At 40.7% G+C, this 18,640-nt stretch overlaps 1 protein-coding gene across 1 annotated transcript; it reads left to right on the top strand.

The window, feature by feature from the left end:
* Nucleotides 1-632: 632 nt before the first annotated feature.
* On the top strand, nt 633-16,045 carry tent4a (terminal nucleotidyltransferase 4A; the record flags this gene model as incomplete). The annotated part of the gene is made up of 13 exons (XM_079258895.1): nt 633-1,417; nt 4,472-4,595; nt 5,846-5,892; nt 6,074-6,194; nt 7,910-8,017; nt 9,390-9,518; nt 9,659-9,872; nt 11,166-11,292; nt 11,384-11,487; nt 11,644-11,828; nt 11,986-12,138; nt 12,281-12,454; nt 15,893-16,045. 13 exons carry the CDS (start codon nt 633-635, stop codon nt 16,043-16,045), a joined length of 2,424 nt encoding a protein of 807 aa, XP_079115021.1.
* Nucleotides 16,046-18,640: the final 2,595 nt, after the last annotated feature.

The raw sequence follows: 18,640 nt of genomic DNA, 5'->3' as shown, positions 1-18,640 counted from the left end.
GTGGAACAAACTCCATTCGAGTGTTGCATTCGTCTGGATTGAAATGTGTGCCACATAATTCAGGATGACTACCTGCAACTATCAGTGTCAGTGCTGGAAGATTCTGGCACTGTGCAAAGGCATATGGATGGGGGATCCCCTTTGAACCCACCCACCCGTGCTCCCAGTCCCACCCACTCTGGATTCTTTTTTTTATTTTTTTCTCATCTCAGAAGCAGCCTCGGGTTAAAGCTCTCAATTCATATTTGATCTTTTTTTGCTCAGTGTAGCTCCTTACTGTCAAAATAAATATTGATTAAATTAAATTTGAATGATGTTAAAGGAGTGGGTGGGTGAGTGGGGGGCGCAGTGATCTTTAAGAAATCCCTGACAGAGCGCATGCGCATAGATTTGAAAGGAATATACGCCATATTGAATTCCCGTAGAAATCAGCTAGCATTTTTTTTGCAGCTAGCGGTGCCAGTCAATCAATGGTCCTACATCGGTTAAATGTTTAGTTTAATATCTTTTTTTTAATAACCCCAAACGACGCAGCGAGCCTTGAAAGATCCAGAGAGAGGCGCGGATTCACAAGGAGTAAGATACTTGTAGGGGGGGGGGGGGGGGGGTGTTTGGTAAAAGAGAGAAGTTGAATGGATCCGAGGGTAGCTTGGATTCAGCCCGAACAGAAAGGACCTGCAAACGCCTTATGGATGCACGTCTGGGAGACCTCTCAGGGAATACGGACCCTCTCCACTCCTCCTCATCATCATCAGCAACAGCAGCTCCATCAAAACCACAAGCAGTGTGTGAATTATGCTGCGTTGGATGTTTTAAAAAATGTGGCAGCAAGCAAGAGCAATTACAGCATGATGAGCGGATCCACGCACGGTGGTGGGTTACACGGCACTGCGATGTCCAAACTGGGGGTAGGGATGTCCAACGGGACCGTGCAGAACTCTTTAACCACGGTAAACATCGCCGTGCCGGGTGAGGGAAAAATCCTGACCCAGAAGACTGGTTCCGTCTGCTCTTCGTCTTCCCAGGAATCCGGGACGGACAGCCCCCCTTCCAGCTGCTCACTCGAAAGGACTATGGGTGGGAATGTGGCATTTAATAAAAATGTCGGGGCTTCCAACTTGATCTTTGGCTTGAGCGACAGCATGGAGAATAATGTCAACCTTTACCATCATCATCATCACCGTAACCTGCAGGAACAGCCGGCTTTTAGTTTCCAGCAAACCTGCGGGAAGCGTCACCAGGTCCCCTCCTCTGTACCTGTTAATCACACACACAATCACCATCCAGGCCGAAGGAAAAGTGACAATAAGGCGAGCACATATGGGATGAATTACTTGCTTTCAAACTGCACTAATGGTAATAAAGCGATCACTTGGACACCGTGGAAGATTAGGGAATACAGTCCCGGGGTTCTCGGGTAAGTTGCTGAATGCGGTCATTGCATCAAGTTGGGTCATATCTGTCTTTTTATCATTGCGTGTTTTGATATTAGTATAGTAAATGTGTTATTTGCATTTAAAAACATGTAAGAATATTGTAATTTCTGCAGAGTAATGCAGTGCTAGTGTTCTCGTGGATTTTTTTTCCTCCCCTCCCTCCCCCTCGCTGCGACGTGACCGCACGTCCAGAACACCGGAAGTGCCTTGATTTTAGTGAAATTTAAAATGAACCGCAAGGGGAGGAGAAAAAAAAACACACAAAAACAAAACTACAATTATTTTAAAAAGTCGTGAAATACCCATACACATTGGAGGTTATTTCTATGTAAATAAAAAAAAAAAAAAGTTGTTAAAATTTTCCTTTACTTATAAACGTTGGACCGTTTGTAACCATGTTACCGATTAGCATGTAGCTATGCTAAGGTAACGGTTTTCCCCCAATGATTTTACCGAAAAGCAGTTTGTATAAGTTTAAGATTAAACTAAATTAACATCAGGAAAGTTTTTAAAAACTTCTATTTAATTCAAGCTTTATTAAGGATTCAGAATTCAGGTCCATAGAAATAGAAAAATCAAATAAAATAGTAGATACAACCAAAGAATAAGTGCAATGCAAGAAGAATTACAAAAATATAGGCAGGAAGCCTGTTTTTCCAGACATTACATGTGAACCTGACAGAGCTTATCCTAGGACAGACCAGAGCTTGTACAATATCATTCGACAGTTTCAGAGCTCTGCAGATGAATGCATAAGTACAATGACAACAGCAGCACAAGATCTGACATTATTGCTAACAAACATCTGACTGGCACTGCTGTGTCTTGGGATTTTCAAGAGTATTCTCAGAGAGTCATTGTATGCTACTGTTAGGTACTGCATGCTCTTACATATATATATATATATATATATATATATATATATATATATATATATATATATATATATATATATATATATATATATATATATATAAAAATATACAACTTTTTTTTGCTCGTCGTTTTACTTGTTTTCAATGAGGAAAAAACAACTCAGTTGCCAGATCATCATTCTGCTGCTATAACACCCAAGAAGACAAGTTAAAAGATTTAAAAAGACAAAAAAAAAACCTATGAAAATGACATAAATTTTATAGTAGATATTTTTTTTATTTGAAAAAAATAGATTTTTAAACAAAAAAAATCTTTTTTAAATATTGAAGCAAAAAATCCAGATTTTTTATATATATGTAGAACAGACTGAAAAAACTGAACATGGAGGAGAATGTGTTTTATAAGGGTTTCGTTGTTGGAGTGGATCCATCTCATTTACTGTTTTTAGTTTTGTATGATTTACCTTTGCAAAGATATCATGAATGCTCTTGTGCTTGCATACCAAGTTTCCCAGAGCTCCTTGCGCCAAGTTGTCCCTTTACTGGTTTGACCTACAAAGATACATATGTGATATGTCTGGTTAATTCTGGCATTGCAAGTGTTTTGATGCAGGTTTTGGCTTGTCCTCTGACTTGTCTCATGGTGGTTTGCCTTCAGGGGTGCTGCTTTGAGTTGCACAAGGGCTGTACATAAAATTAATTGTACAATACAAAGTAGCATGGTAATTAAACTTAATGTCAGTCATTTCATTTTAATTTTGAGGTTAGGGAAAAGTTCATTTCACAGAAATCTGCATTGTTTTGCACAGTTAATTTTTCCTAATGACCTTTTTATGTTGTAAGTGTAAGGAATGATGACTGAAAAGAAGTTTCTGGGAAACTGTTATATATATCAAAGATGGAGTGGGATATATAAACGTCCTTGCTGGATTGTTGTTTTCCCTAAGGAGTGGGGTACATAGCTGGACTGCATTTCCCTCCCTCAGGGCTCTGGTAATTGATTGTGACAGTGCCCCTGTTCTGTATTTCACACTGACATCATGGCATGCATTCTTTGGAAAAATGAATGGCTGCACACAGTTGAACAGTCTTCCACTGTTTGAAGGCATTTGACTGATCAGAAACCTTCACATGTCCTTTTTTTCCCTGTCACAAACAACATGAAAGCTCCTAAGGGCCGCTCTAGTGTTTTTCACTGAAGATAAATTCTTCAGTCCTCCTCCTCAGTTTCAACACTTTAGCTGTGGTGTGTTATGTGCGACTGTAGCTGGGATTACAGCCGATCTCAGGCATGGATGGTGGGTTGGAGAAATCAGCTGTGATTAATACCATTTATGATTCTACTGGAAGTTGTACATGTTCATCTCTGCTTATAGAATGAAGCAATTATTTCCTTTTACAATTTTTAATATTAGGGATTATTATGTATCTGTTGAAGTCATGTTGCAGAGTGAATCTTTCTCATGCAGTTCTGGACTGACTAATAAACTGCAGAGGGCACAAGCAAGTCTTGAAATAACAAAAAATAATATTGGTTTGTCACAAAGTTACTCATTATATTAACCTTTATGACAGCTAATATGACCCGCAACCAGTGACATTTGTCACATTAAGCATTTAAATGAGAAGCTGGTGCTGGAAGGGTTTAAACGAGTAAATGAAGTTGTCACTGTTGGAGCTTAGTTAGGATTGCCGTCCCATGGATAATAACAGAAAAACTGACCTCTGTGACCAAAGGATGACTCACTATGTTGTCATATGGAGAGTTGAGCTGCAAGAGTAGCAGGCTGAGGGCAGCGTATATAATAGTCCAGCTATGGACACTTGTAACACTTAACTAGATGGTTCAGCTGCTAAATGTGGATTAGTTGGACATCTCATGTGATTAGAATTGTTTTTCTTACTTTCCTCTTGTGTGATGTGGCTTAACAAATAAAAAAATTTAGAGGCAAAACATGTTTTTCCGTTGCGGACCGATATGATCACCACATTGGTAGTTCAATGTACATCTGCAAGGTTGGTGTGTGAAATGTTCAAAACCAAGGCAGTCAATCAGATGACGTAATGATCATTCATTTGCTGCAGAGTTTTGCACATGACCATAGGTCTTATGAAGGTCAATGTGGCGAGAATAACCTGTCTCTGTCGTGTCCTTTCCAGACTTCATGAAGAGGTGATGGACTTCTACAACTTCATGTCTCCCCGGCCTGAGGAGGCAGCTATGAGGAAGGAGGTTGTCAGTCGGATAGAGATGATCATCAAGGAGCTGTGGCCCACTGCAGATGTAAGATGTCGTTTTTCTTTTACATTCCCCACCCTTTCCCTCAGAAACCTAATCTTTCATAAGATACCAGAATGTAGTTTTTCTAACACAACAGTTGGGTCATGGAGGGTTTCGTGTACCGTTGTACGCTTGTTTGCACACAGTGAAATCTGATCCTAGTTTTTTTTTTTTTTTTTTTTTAAAGATTTCAAATATTTTTGTGAATCATTTTGTGTGCTTTTAAATTGTATTTTTAAACTTTATTTTCTTTCATTTTACTTGTTTATTTTTTGTTTTTCTGAGAGTGACTGCAGTAATTGACTTGTTTCTAGAAACTTAAAATGCCGATGCAAGAAATCGTCCCACAGCATCTTTAAGAAAATCATGACTTGGTCTCATTTGGTTGAATGTTTCCAGCTTTAAGGCGATAACAAGTTGACATATTAAACTGACAAATTTAAATGTGGCATCAATCTGTTTTTTTTTCATTCTTAATCACAGTAGAAAAAAACCCAAACATGATTTAAAGGAGCCTTATAAACCCTGTGCGATGGATATGAAATGAAGCATGTTGTAAAAATGATGGCTAGTTAAACCTGGAAACGATGACAAAGCATGCGAACCTAACTCCAAATCCAAATGGATTAAAACGTCTGCATCACTCACATCGTCTTGTCTGATTATTTTATTTGTCTTCACGACAGCTCTTCCAACATCCGCATTCATTTTTATGTGGTAGTACTTCCTCCCTACATGTGTAGAAATAGTGGAAAATGATGCAGCGAGGTCGGCTCCATATAATACCCCTCTCATTACTTAATCACGTAAAGGCTGAGCAGCAGTGATTTGTTGGCTGCCAAGCTTTCCCACTTCCACTCCGAGCCACATTGTCAGGTAAATGGATCAAGTCTCTGATTTGTACCGGCTTCCCTTTTCATTTCAGTCTATTAATCCCGGCCTGCTCTTGTGCTCTTGCCTCCTTGTCGTATTTAACGGACAGGAAAAAGGAAAGAAGCCCATTCCACCACCATTCACTTGCAGCACCGAAGCGCAGCATTTTTTTTTTTTTTTTCTAAGCCATTGTGTTCTTAGTTTGGCAGCTTTACTTAACTTGGCAACGTGTAGCGCCTCTGAAGGGGAACTCAGAATTACTGTGTTCATAGTATATGTACACCATCACCATAGAGAACTTGTCTTCCTACCCGAGTAGATACTGTAGTAGTGAGACTGTGAGGTGTCGTTTTTAACATAGATCTCTTTTGTTTTACCAGGTTCAAATATTTGGCAGCTTCAGCACAGGACTATACCTTCCAACCAGGTAAGGCTTCATGTTTAACAATAAAAAATAAATTAATAAAAAAGCAAACTTGTCAGTTTTATTTGTTTATTTAGCTCAGCGGTAATTCAGCACTTTTATTTTACTTTTAAGTTGTGCTGTTCTTTCTTTCTTTCTCTCTATTTAAATGAAATTAACTTTTTTTGTTTTTAAAAACCTACAGTGACATTGATCTGGTGGTTTTTGGGAAGTGGGAACGTCCCCCACTGCAGGAACTAGAGCAAGCTCTGCGTAAACACAATGTGGCCGAACCTTTCTCCATTAAAGTGCTGGACAAGGCTACAGTAAGTAGAGGCGGCTTTGTCATGTTTTCAGCTCTCCAAGCCAAATGTTTTGTTCTTTAAATGAAGCCAAACTGGTTTGCTGTTATTAAAATATTCCCTTTTCCGAAATAAACAAAAACCCAGCTCCTCTAAAGATGAACAGGATTTGACTTTCCGGCATATTAATACAAGGACGGATTTTTCTGATTTCAGATTTCGGTTATTCTACTTTGAAAAATCTATATTTAATTTTCTGTCCTAGGTTTTATAGGCAACACGCCTTTATTTATAAAACTATTTGGCTTTTGGATTAACCTAATAACACATACGAACGATAAAATTCATTTTGAATAAATCTGCAGATGAAGCGAATTAATAATTTATGGGTTTTCGTAGAGATGTAAAAGATGGATGTTTCCACACCCTATATAGTTTGTGGCATTTCCATAGTTTCCTGTAGTTCAGATGGAGAACGCCTTGAAAAGAGCAGTTGTGATAAAACCCAGTTAACTTTAAGCGTCAGCTTCAAGTTTGGACATGAACTCAGGTTCATTGGGAACCATGTAAATTAATGGGATGGCAGGAGAGTGCCGGTGGTGTATGTCGCTTTTGTTTTTAAAGCCTGCCTGAATCAACATGGTGAAACACACAACGACATATTTAACTCTCATTTTGTCGTCTATCTTTGAAGCAGTTGTCGTCTCGCTGCGGCAGACTCGCATTGCAGCCATATGATTACAGCCGGCTGCAGCTGTGGTTGGATTGTTGCTGCCGTGCGTTTTCTTAAAACCTTCCTTATACTGCCTGCCTTTATTCAGTTTTATTTTTCATAAAGTTTACAGAAAAGTATTTGGCGGAAAAAAACATGAAAGTGTTTATTTATTATCCAACTACAAGCTCTTCTTTCAGCAGTACGAGTTGTTGCCCCTGCTGGTTATAAAGGGGAATTGCAGGCACAGGAGTTTGCATTTACTTCACTTTTCAGACATGAAAGCTGTGGAAGTTTTGTGGAATTATGTTGATTCAAAGCTTATAAAGTTATTTTATTGTCTTTAGTGAATTCCTTGAGTCCTTTAATTAAATTAAACCAAACAGACTGTAAGAATATAACCTTTTCCAAGCAGTCGGTCTTTATTCTAATCAGATATGTGTTATGTAATGAAATTTAATCTTGCATATTTAATAGTGCTGCAGGGTGTTTTCTTCCAGATGGTGTTGTGCATTGCAATCATCTGTTTAAAAACTATTTAGGAACAGTTTAAGTCTTTGCACCCAGATACCAAATGAATATCAAACATTGACATAAAATTCAAACTTTGGCTCATTGACTCTCTTCTTTCTAATTGCTGTGGAGAGATGTGCAAAATGAAGAAAAGACACACCAGCCTACAAGACTGAATTAACATCTTCCATCTGTTTGCCTGGTATTTGGCTCATTTTGCCAGTTTATGCTCATTTTTACTTGAATCTGCTGTTTATTAAATACCATAATGATGTGGATTCCAGTATACCTTACTGGCTACAGTTCATTCAAAAAAAGATCCTTTGTGGCTCCTATTATTGACAATTTCTACTAAAACTTCCCCTCATTTTGTCAGGAGTTTAGCCATCATTCAACAACTGAATGTGATGTCTTAATAATACCAGTAACATAGTGGCACTTTTGGAAATGGTTGCTAAGTTGTGTGAATTAGCTGAGTTGTCATAACTAACAGATTTTACTCATCTTCTTTCAGGTGCCAATTATCAAGCTGACAGACCAAGAGACTGAGGTGAAGGTGGACATCAGTTTTAACGTGGAGACTGGAGTTAAGGCAGCAAGCTTCATTAAAGACTATGTGAAGGTGAGATGTGCGCTCGAACCCAGAGATGTTCAGAGATGTTCGTTCCGAATCAACAAAACCGATCCACAGATAAATGAAGAAAATTCCATCCATCCATTTTCTTAAGCGCTTAGTTCAGCTTTACGTCGCGGCGAAGCTGGAGCTTCTCCCAGCCATCGTTGGGCGAGGAGCAGGGTGCACCCTGGACAGGTCGGCAGTCCACCACAGGGCCTGAAGAAAATTAATTCATTTAAATTCAGGCCACAGTACAGAGTACGTGCAACTCAGAGAGAGCAGGAAAAGGTCAAATGGATATATTTGAGTTGGAAAACCACCAGAGAAGTCGCATAATTGCCATTTTACAGCAGGATCCAAATAAAGAGCTTTGGAAAATCCCTCTGTAAATGAGGCAAGCCAGCAGTTTGAATCATTATGCCTTACGCCAGTCTTGATTGGCCCATCTCGCTTCCACAGTGAAGCTGCAGCAAACCTCAGCAACCTTTCTCAGTAGCATTTGACCCCACCCAAACTCCACACGCTGCTCAGCACCCTGTTGCCAGATCTATTGAGCCGTGAGCGGTTTCACCCCGTGGCTCTCACAGAATTCTTGCTGAAAGCGGATCTGTTTCAGTCCCAGCTATTATCAGAATCCCGATCGGAATTCCAGGAGCTGATGTCCCAGCACACTGTTAGATCATTTGTCTGCGGCTGCTGCGCAGGTTGCTCTCCAATCCTTTTGGGAAAACATGTCACAGCACGAGCACCGTGCGGTCGACGTCTTCACTCAGCATCAATCCGGCAACTGCTGATGTTATTAATGCGGTGGGTGTGACGGACTCCAGTGCAGTCTTGTCACTGACGGGTCACGCTTCAAGTTAATTCTCATATGTCAGCTTCCCAGGCATCCAGTCGGAGCAGCATGCACTCCAATCTCGCTCTGACTTCTTGAAAGCATATTTGTAAAGTCAGCCAAGTTCTGCTGCTCCTCTGAAACGCGTCATGCTGCCTTTTTGGACTGGAAAATAAGCATAGTTGTAATTCCCACTGCTGAACTCCTGATGATTTCACAGGAGACTTATCTTAAAGCAGACTCAGCCCAGTTGGTCGTCGGCGCGCATGTAGGAAATAAAAGTTGTAACGATTGCTTTTGTTGAGAACTTTGATAGTTTTAGCAATCACTTTAACAGGAAGTCCTGTCTATTTAAGTAAAATAAAATGAATAGAGCTGAGAGCTCCATAGATCCTCTAGGAACGGCTTCCCAGTCGCAGACAAGAAATCCGTTGAACTGTGAAAATTTTCCCAGATTCGTCGTCTTTATCTGCAGTAGATAAAAAAAAAAACCAACTTCGGTCCCCTTCTTATTCCATGCCTGTCTCCGCTGTGTACTTTCAGAAGTATCCGGTGCTGCCTTACCTGATCTTTGTCCTGAAGCAGTTTCTGCTGCAGAGAGATCTAAATGAAGTCTTCACAGGTGGCATCAGCTCTTACAGCCTCATCCTCATGGTCATCAGTTTCCTCCAGGTACAGTAACACAACTGGCAATTGTTTATTTAAAGCAGAGTCGGCTGACTAAATGAAACTGGTGGTCCCAATGATTACGTAACGTCATGTCAGCAATCATTGTAACCATGTCTGTTGTTGAATCTGCCTTTTTATTCCAGCTCCATCCTCGCATCGACGCAAGAAACCCCAGCGAGAACTTGGGCGTGCTGCTGATTGAGTTCTTTGAACTGTACGGCCGTCATTTCAACTACTTGAAAACTGCGATTCGCATCCGGAACGGAGGTGCGTACGTAGCCAAAGAGGAGATGATGAAGGCCATGACAAATGGATACAGGCCATCCATGCTCTGCATAGAGGACCCGCTGCTTCCAGGTTGGTGTTTGGGTTGATCTACAAACCATTACAGACAGTCAGCCGTTTTCTTAACTACTTAGTCCGAATAAGAGTCACGGCAAGCTGGAGTCTCTCCCAGCAATCACTGGGCCAGAGGCAGGGTACACCCTGGACTTGTTAGACCATTACAGTGACTGTTAATAATGTTTCTGTAAAGATACTCGCTGGTTATGAGAACTTTGTGCATTTTCACAAGTCTGCAAATAAAAGTGAAGTTAAGTAAAAAGACAATGGCATGAATTAGAATTTACAAAAGATTTCTGGACCCTGTCTGGTCTGAACAAACCTCTGCTGTGTTGCCTTCTGACACCATAGTCTTATCTGTTATGAATTCAGCATTTTTTTTGTGCAAACTAAATAAGCATCTGCTTCATTAATGGGTCGTTGTGCAGAACTCGACAAGCATGGATTAATTTTATTTCAATCCGGCGTGTTTGAGACCATAGACCGTATATGAGAGATGGACGGATCCTTCGGTGGTTAAAAGTGAAGCAAGTGTCTAAAACTGCAGTTCCCCCTTCATCCACTAGGGGCTGCAAAATCCTCATAGACTCCCATGTTAAAAAGGCCAACTTCACAGCAGAAATAAACATGTTTACAGTCTGGTTCAAAAATCCATTATACATTTAATAGGTCAGGTTTACCTTTATGACAACCGTGGGGGGAGTAACTCGTCCATTTAAAAGTAATTTAATCTTCAAATTTGGCATATTTAGGGGCGTGTCCTTTTGACTGACAGGTACCAATCTCCTGCTTCAAGTAAGAAGAACGTAGAACAGCCGCGGTTTTTAGCAGGTTAACAACGTGACTTAGCTTTAGTCTGCTTATCTCCGTTAGCTGGTTAGCTCCTGTTATCTCCGGGTTAGCTCGGTTAGCTCTTAGCTATAGAAAGCTCGGAGTTTGCTCGATGTCAATCATCCACCATGACACTCACAGCCCCCCTCTCAGCTCCACCTCTTTGCCCATATTTGTATTTTCTGGGCGAGACGACACACATGCCTCTGCCAAGATGGCGATGGTAGGAACCGCCCACCGAGCTTCAATTCAGCTCTTCAGAAATCTACGGGTGACGTCACAGAGGCTCAAGGATCCCAGTTTGAGATGCCAGCTCTACTTTTATATTCTGTACCAGTTTTTATCTACTTTTTAGCAAAAATGCTCTAATAAACTTGCCGAAAAACTTTGCGTATTTTAACAAGTAATCTCACTGCTGATGGTAATTTTAGATAATTTAAACAAGAGTAACCATAATAATGATCTTTTTTTCTGTAGGTAATGACGTGGGGAGGGGTTCCTACGGTGCCATGCATGTCAAGCAGGTGTTTGACTACGCTTACACCATCTTGAGTCATGCCGTGTCTCCGCTTGCGCGGTCTTATCCCAACAAAGACTCTGAAAGGTTTGACTTTTGGTTCAAAACTGCTTTGTGGATCAAAGTGATGCTCTTTTTAAAAGAAAAATAAATAAGTGTTTTCGTTTTTTACCTGCAGCACGCTGGGGAGGATAATCCGGTTAACCCAGGAGGTTATCGACTACAGGGAATGGATTATCAAGAAGTGGGGCGGCAGAGATTTGGCGAGAACAGACAACAGAGGTACAAACTGGACTTAAACATGTAAATGATGTAATTACATTGTTGATATTGAGTGAAAATAGTGAATTTATGATGAAATATTTTTGATCTGATGAACTGAACTGAAAAACAAGGGAGTTACTGACTGGTTCTTTCCATCCTACCATCTTTCTACAGTGCCATCTCCCAAGGAGCCCGTTTCAGAGCCAGAACCCTGCGTGCTCAGTGGTGGCGTTGGAGGTTCAGAAGAGCAGCAACGGGATTCTGCGTCCCCCCACAGTGCAGACTCCCCCATGTCCATCTCCAGCCCTCAGCAGCACTCTTCAGCCTCGTCGGTCTCCTCTCTCTCTGGATCTGATAACGTAAGAAAATTCACACATTTTTGGATTTCTTGTCATTTTTTTCTAGTTTATTATAGATTCCCCTTTTTTTTCAGTCCTTGTGTTTGCATCAAAGTTACGTAGGATAATTAGAAGTTGCTCAGTCTTGCTCACAAGCTTCTCTTCCTTGATCTGCCAGGACTCTGATTCAGCGTTGCCCCTCCCTCCACCGCCCCTGCCAACATACCCGTCTTTCCCGCCCCTCAGCCTGCATCTAACAACCTGCCTCAACGTGGGCACTGGAAAGCACGGCATTGGGGGACACCATCTGCTCCTTCCTCCAGGTTCACAGGTATTCACATGACAACGGCTGCAGCAGAAAGGATGCTGTGGGTTGTGTGGAAGTGGGGCATAAAATCGATTATCTGATATTATTAGTAGTGATTGTTATGAAATGATTATTAGAATCAAAGTAGTTTCTGTCCATCCTGCAGGCTCGCATCTCACTGCCCAGCGGTCTTGCAGTGCACTCCATACCTGGCAGACAGGTGTGTATGGACACTGGGCTCCCCCCCTTCTTCCACATGCCCCCCCCAGCCCATGCTCACGCCCCTGCCCCTTCCAGCCCCCAGCCTCCGCCCAGCCCCCACTCCAGCCACACACACAAGGTAGGCGCTGGATGCTGCAAACACACTCAAACGCAACATTGTTTGACATCCAGGTTTAATCTGTCATTCTCAGTTTTGCTCCTCGTTTCTCTGTTTGTTCTCTCATCCTCTCTCTCTGCCACCTCGCTCTCTTCAGACTCGTTGCGTAACATGTTACACGAGTAATTAAACTGCCATAAATTGTGCCAAATAAGTGGTTAGTCAGCGGTAACGGCGGCTCCTTAATGGTCCAACATCTGGTGCGTGTCTGCTTGGAGAAGGACGAGTACATGTCAGGATTTCATCTGATTCTGTTCTGTCTTACTCCTTCACTGGCTTGTCTAAAAAAACACTCATGCATTTCAAGGAAAAAGAGTCTAATGAAAAGATCCCACTTACATCCTTATTAAAGGTGATACAACCTGCCTGATCGAAATGCAGCACTTTTAAAGTCCTTCTCTTTTTTCCCAAACAACCCCAGGCATCATTAGGCCAAATGTGAATTTGCTTTTTAATGTTAGATTTGCACTGGAAACCAGCTATGTTGAGCTTATAATGGTGTACATCAGGGGTTTCCACCTCTGATCCTTGTGAACTACCATTCTGCAGGTTTTTAGTGTTTACCTGATACAACACACTTGATTCAAATGAAAAGGTTCCCCAGCAGCTTGTCATCTTCTGCATCTGCCTGTTAATGAGCTAGGTGTGGGTCAGGTGTGTCACAGCGGAGAAAACGCCAAAACCTGCAGGATGGTAGCTCATGAGGACCGGAGTTGGAAACCCCTGATGTACATTCTAGCTCATACATGTCAAACTCAGTCCCGCGGGCCAGTTCAGGCCCGCACTAAAATTATACTTGGCCTGCGAGATGATTTCAAATATGTATTACGTCTGGCCCACCGATCCATTATACAGCCCTGTACCCCTAACACCACTAATCCCACAATGCTGTCTTGGTGAGCTAGACTCTGGACAGGAAAAAGTAATGCCAAGTATTTAGATTGGACCCATGTGCATCATCAGAGTAAATGGAAGCAAACTAAACTGGATAAATATTATAGTTTTTACTGAAGGCATGGTCTGTTCAAAGTTGAAAGAGATAATTGTTGTTTTTATTTTTTAGGTGTTGGCCTTGATGGCCTGTGATGAAAGGATTAAGGTTACAATCAAAATCAATATAAAGTTTCAAATATAGACACCTGATATTTATTTGTTTGTTTTTTTTCTTTTAATCGGTTCTGGGTTCAGTGTTTAAGCAAAAATAGGCTTAACTATTATTTAATATCTGAAAATGTTAATACACTATCTGTATCTCAAAGATAATAAAAACACGAATAATAGCCGCCACTTTCTGAATTAAAAAAAATGAGTTTGGCCCTCGACTTTGCTCCTCTTTTTAATTTTGGCTCTCTGTGAATTTGAGTTTGACACTCCTGTTCTGGCTGTTGGACTATGCTAAATACAGCAGGATTCCACCAGAGGGCGCAACAGAGAGCTCGGACTGGATGTCGTTGCCAAATTTTTCTGTCGTAAATCAAAATGATAAAAATAGGGACAATAGAGGAGGTAATTATTGGTTAATTTTAAGACCACAGTGTAAAACAGGCTTCTGTTAAGATGTAAACAAAGTGCACCAACCTTGAAACTTTCTGTAATTTTTACCAGCATGTTGCAGATTGCAAATGCGTCGCTTTTTGTTCTGATGACATGTCATGTCGGTTTGAATAATCATGAAGCGGTCCAACAAATCAACCGTGAAATGTGAAGTTTTTTAAAAAAGTTTTATGAGAAACAGTACAAAGTAAAGAGGTGAACTCTGCGTAAACTTTAAGCTGAAAAGTTTCAATGTGAGTAAGCCAGCTCAGGGTGACCATGGCGGAAAATGTGTTTTCCTTTCAAAACAATCAGGTGTTAAAAGAATTTCTTTTTCTTTTTTCATTAAAAAAATAATTTGGGAATAATTTTTTTGGGGACCTAGAATTATGAAATGTAGCTTAACCTCAGGATGACCCGACACAGAACCTTGTTCTAGATTATTGTTTATTCTTATTACCTTGGCAACTATAGAAAAACCAAGTCATGGTTTTCATCATGTGTCCTGAGGAGCGAGAAGGATGAGAACCAGATAGATGGGTTGGATTTTGACAGTATAGAAGAGGTGTTTGACTGGTTAACATGGCCTGAGATTACTGATGTTCTGTAGATGGTGGATTGTTGTTGCTGTTCTTTACCTGTCATAAACACTTATCAGACACACTTAGGTTAACTGATTTTTTTTTTTTAACCGAGGATGGAGGATGTGGTCTAATTAAATAGCCAGATTGAGCTTTATAATGTAGCTCTTCTCAGTAGAACGTTAGCTGACTGTGGGGAATGGTGCGTCACTAGTTTCAGCATACATCAGATGTCTTCATCTGCTGATCTACGCAGCTGCATCTTAAGTCAAAACATGTAATGCAAGTTTAGTTACAAACAAATGCATTATGGCCTCTTTTAAGTGGGAATCAAAGAGTTGCAGAGGGTGTTAAACGGTGTCAAACTGCAGTTGACATCGGTCTCCGATGCTTTACTTTAAGGTGGAGTATGTAAGATTTTCAATATTTTCAAAATAAATTAACCAATAAAATAACTAAAATCATAATTAGTTTTTTGAACATGTAGGTTCCAGTCTGTCCATATTTGATTCGTTATTAAATTACAAGTTTAATTAATGACAAATGACAAAAATCACTTTTTTTTTTTTTTTTTTTTTACTGGTAGGCAAACATTTAAGAAGGGTCTTTGTCATTAATTAAACTTGTAATTTAATAACACATCAAATATGGACAGACTGGAACCTACATGTTTAAAAAAAACTATCTAATTATGATTGTAGTTATTTTTTTAGTTAATTTATTTAGAAAATATTGAAAATTTTACATTCTCCACCTTTAATGTCACACCGTGCAGCAGTCTGCAGAAAGCATGCAGCATACTCGACTGTCACTGTATCAGAGTGTCAGTAATATCGCGGTTAAGAAAATGACATGAGTAACCGAGCTGTAAACATAACAGATCAGATGTGACTCGACTAAATGTGGTAGAAAACATGCAACCTGTCCGTGAGCTATGCTTCTGGAAAGCCCGAAATGTCAAAGAATGCTCCCACAGGATGCCAAAAAGCAGCGCTTCAATTCATTTCCTGGGAATTCAAATACATCCTGCATTGTGTTAAATAAATAGACTATATATTGTGTTAAATAAATGGATTATATCCAGGTCTGTTTACCAAATTTCCCTGCTTTATTTCCACTTTTTCTGATGACACATTTTAAAGCTAAAAGTGACAAGTCCAGATGTCAATCAACTAGAAAGTCAAATGGAAAAATGTGGGGGTTTTTTTGGGTTTTTTTTTTTTTTTTTTGCTGTATCGTCAGTCAAATTTATTCCTCCCAATCTTCTCTCTCGTTGTTTCTTCAGAATGGAGCAAAGTTCAACATGAAGGGCTTCCACAACCCACCGCTGGTTAACAACGCCGCCCTGCCTAACCGCGGACACACGCATGCACAATATCACCGCAACTCCTGGCGGCGCAGAAAGAGGGACAGCCTACCGGTTAGCCTCAGCAGATAGAAGCCACTGCTATCCCCCCTTCAACTTCTCCTTTTTCTCCTCTCTGGCTGTAAACCCCCGCCTCACCTTGAAAGCAGGCGGACAGATGAACAGACGGGCATGCAGACAGACAACCCGAGACCAGCAGCAGCAGCAACAAAACGGAACAGATTTCAGATCTGCCTCTTCCTCCTGCTACCTTTACCTTTCCATTTCTTTGTGGCCTTTTGTTTTTCTCTCCACAGTGTTGCTTTCCTTTCAGTGTTGTGTTTTTCACTCCGTGTTTCAGGTTTGTTGCTGTTTCTGTTTATTTTTGTCGGACCCGGCGGCGAGCGCATCGCCAAGTTCAGTTGACCTAATCTTGACCCTCGCAGCCAAGCTGCTTGTGGTTTAGTGTTACCGTTTTGAGTTGGTTTTTTTTTCCTCCACACACTACACTAAGAAAACTCTTTTCTCTTGACACTTTGTGCAATAATGTTATTTTCTTTTTTTTTTTTTTTTTTTTTTTTTTTTTTTTTGGAAATTAAAGTAACTGCTTATTTAATTTTGTGTGTGTAAGTGTAAAGGCATTTTATACTGATTATTTTTGTAGAATTTTAAGTCTTGTTTACGACGCCTTTCCCCAGGCAGCATCGGTTGGCGTTTCTGTGCGTGCCGCCTGTATGTCTTTAGATTGCGATGGAACTCCTCTTCCTTTCTCCTCTCTTGAGATGTGTTGATCTGTTTCATTAAGCGAAGTGGTCGCAGAAAGGGAAAGCTTTTACCGGGGCATATCCTCCATTTTTCTTAATGTGTCTTGCGAAAAAGGGCGAGGTGAATGATGTATTCCCAGTGGAAGTTTTTTGTTCCTCAGTCCAGTTAGTCCGAGGCATGTTGGAGGGAAGTGGAGGAGCAGAAATCGCACCCTGGTGTCTCCTGGGAAACAAAAGGAGAGGAGGTGCTCCTGATTTGGCCTCTAAGGTAGCAGAAAGCCTTCAGCAGCGCCACTTGAAGATTGTGTTTGTTCATATTTCTGTATGCGTGTGCGTCCCTTTTTATGGGAACGTTTTTTGCCATATTTCGTCAGGCAGGGGAAAGCTGACAGTAGCTCTTTCTCTCCAATGGAGGCATCTTTCAAAGAAAAGCCTCCAGGTGGTGCAGGATTTAGGCCTGAGAGAGCCTGTTCCGCTACACCTACATGCTCTTGTTTAATTTTTGTGCTTGTCTCTTCTTGTTACACGTCTCGGGAGCGTTGAGGCCAAGAAGGTTTCGGCTGATCTGACTTGAATTTAAAGCTCAAGATTAGGCTAAGAGGACTGAAAGCCACTTATTCCATGTCAGAGATCTCCTCACGTGCTTACTGTCTAGATGAGGGACAGAAATCAGTGTAGGCCATCACTTAAGATGCTGACTGATAAGTTGTTGTTTTTTTTGTTTTGTTTTTTTCCTCCCTTTTTGTGGTCCTGGACAAAGGAAAAGGAGGAACGGTGGGGGTTTCTTCCTGTCCCAAGGACCCTAATGAAAAGGGAATTCTATTTTGATTCCATTCAGGAATCTTGTGTACATTTGATCGCCAGGTACTTCCGCTAATTGTTTGCAATGCCTTTCTTTGTTTACTTGGAGTGTGTGTACGTTTTCCGCGAGCACACCGTGCCACACGAACACACATTCGCAGACGGGACTGTGGAAGGCTGTGACTCGCCCAGAACACTACACATGCTGGTGTTATTACTATGCAAGTGGATTACTCTAATTATCGTGTCAACTCTTTAATGTGGGTTCTTTTTCATCTACAAACACTACTTGTTGGACTAGAGTGACTTTACTGACTGTCAGACTCGAGCCAACTTATGAACCACAATCCCACCCCCTACCCCACCCCACATTTGTATTTATATGAAGGACCCGATATGTTTCAAAGTCTAGTTTTCTACATCTATCATTCAAATGTAAGGAATGCGGGATGTCGATGTCAGTGGTTGGCTCTGGGTCGGTGTAGTATGTGATAATAGTGAAATGTGTGTGAGGAATTAAGACTCATGACTTGCCGCTACAGGTTTTTAATCGGACACATTCATGAGCAGGTGCACCCAGAGAGCGACTTGCACTCTGCAGGTGCACTTCAAAAAGGGGCACAAGTGTCCACAAACAATTCTTTTTCTTTTCTTTTCTTTTAGTTTTTTGTTTGTTTTGTTATTTTACTAAGACACAATCAGCACTGTTGAAACTACTTGTGTGTTTTTGTTTTTTTTTTTTCTTGACAACATGGCAACTCTAATCTGTCAGTCAAAGCTGCACCTGGCCTCACTTCAGTTGTTTCTGTTTTGACTGATGAGGTACAACCAAAGTAAATAGTGTTAATCGTCAGCTGCAGATCATAAATTTCTTCCAACAATTGACTGATTTTGACCCCACCCACCAAAAAAGGATAAAACAAATCCTTGATGACATACACTCTTGGGTGTTTTTCAGAGATGTTTCCAACCAACACCATCAGACATTTTCTATCAATTTTTTATTCCCTCTAATGATTATTTTCCAACCATGAGGAGATTGAGAATTTTTGCATTAAATCCTAAGATACATGCAATCTTGGCTTGAAATTAAATTGGATAACAAGTGGGTGTAATTGGCAAA

This window comes from Telmatherina bonti (genome assembly GCF_933228915.1).
Source record: "Telmatherina bonti genome assembly, chromosome: 19".
Lineage (NCBI taxonomy): Eukaryota > Metazoa > Chordata > Actinopteri > Atheriniformes > Telmatherinidae > Telmatherina > Telmatherina bonti.
This window is presented reverse-complemented; position numbering and strand designations above follow the sequence as displayed.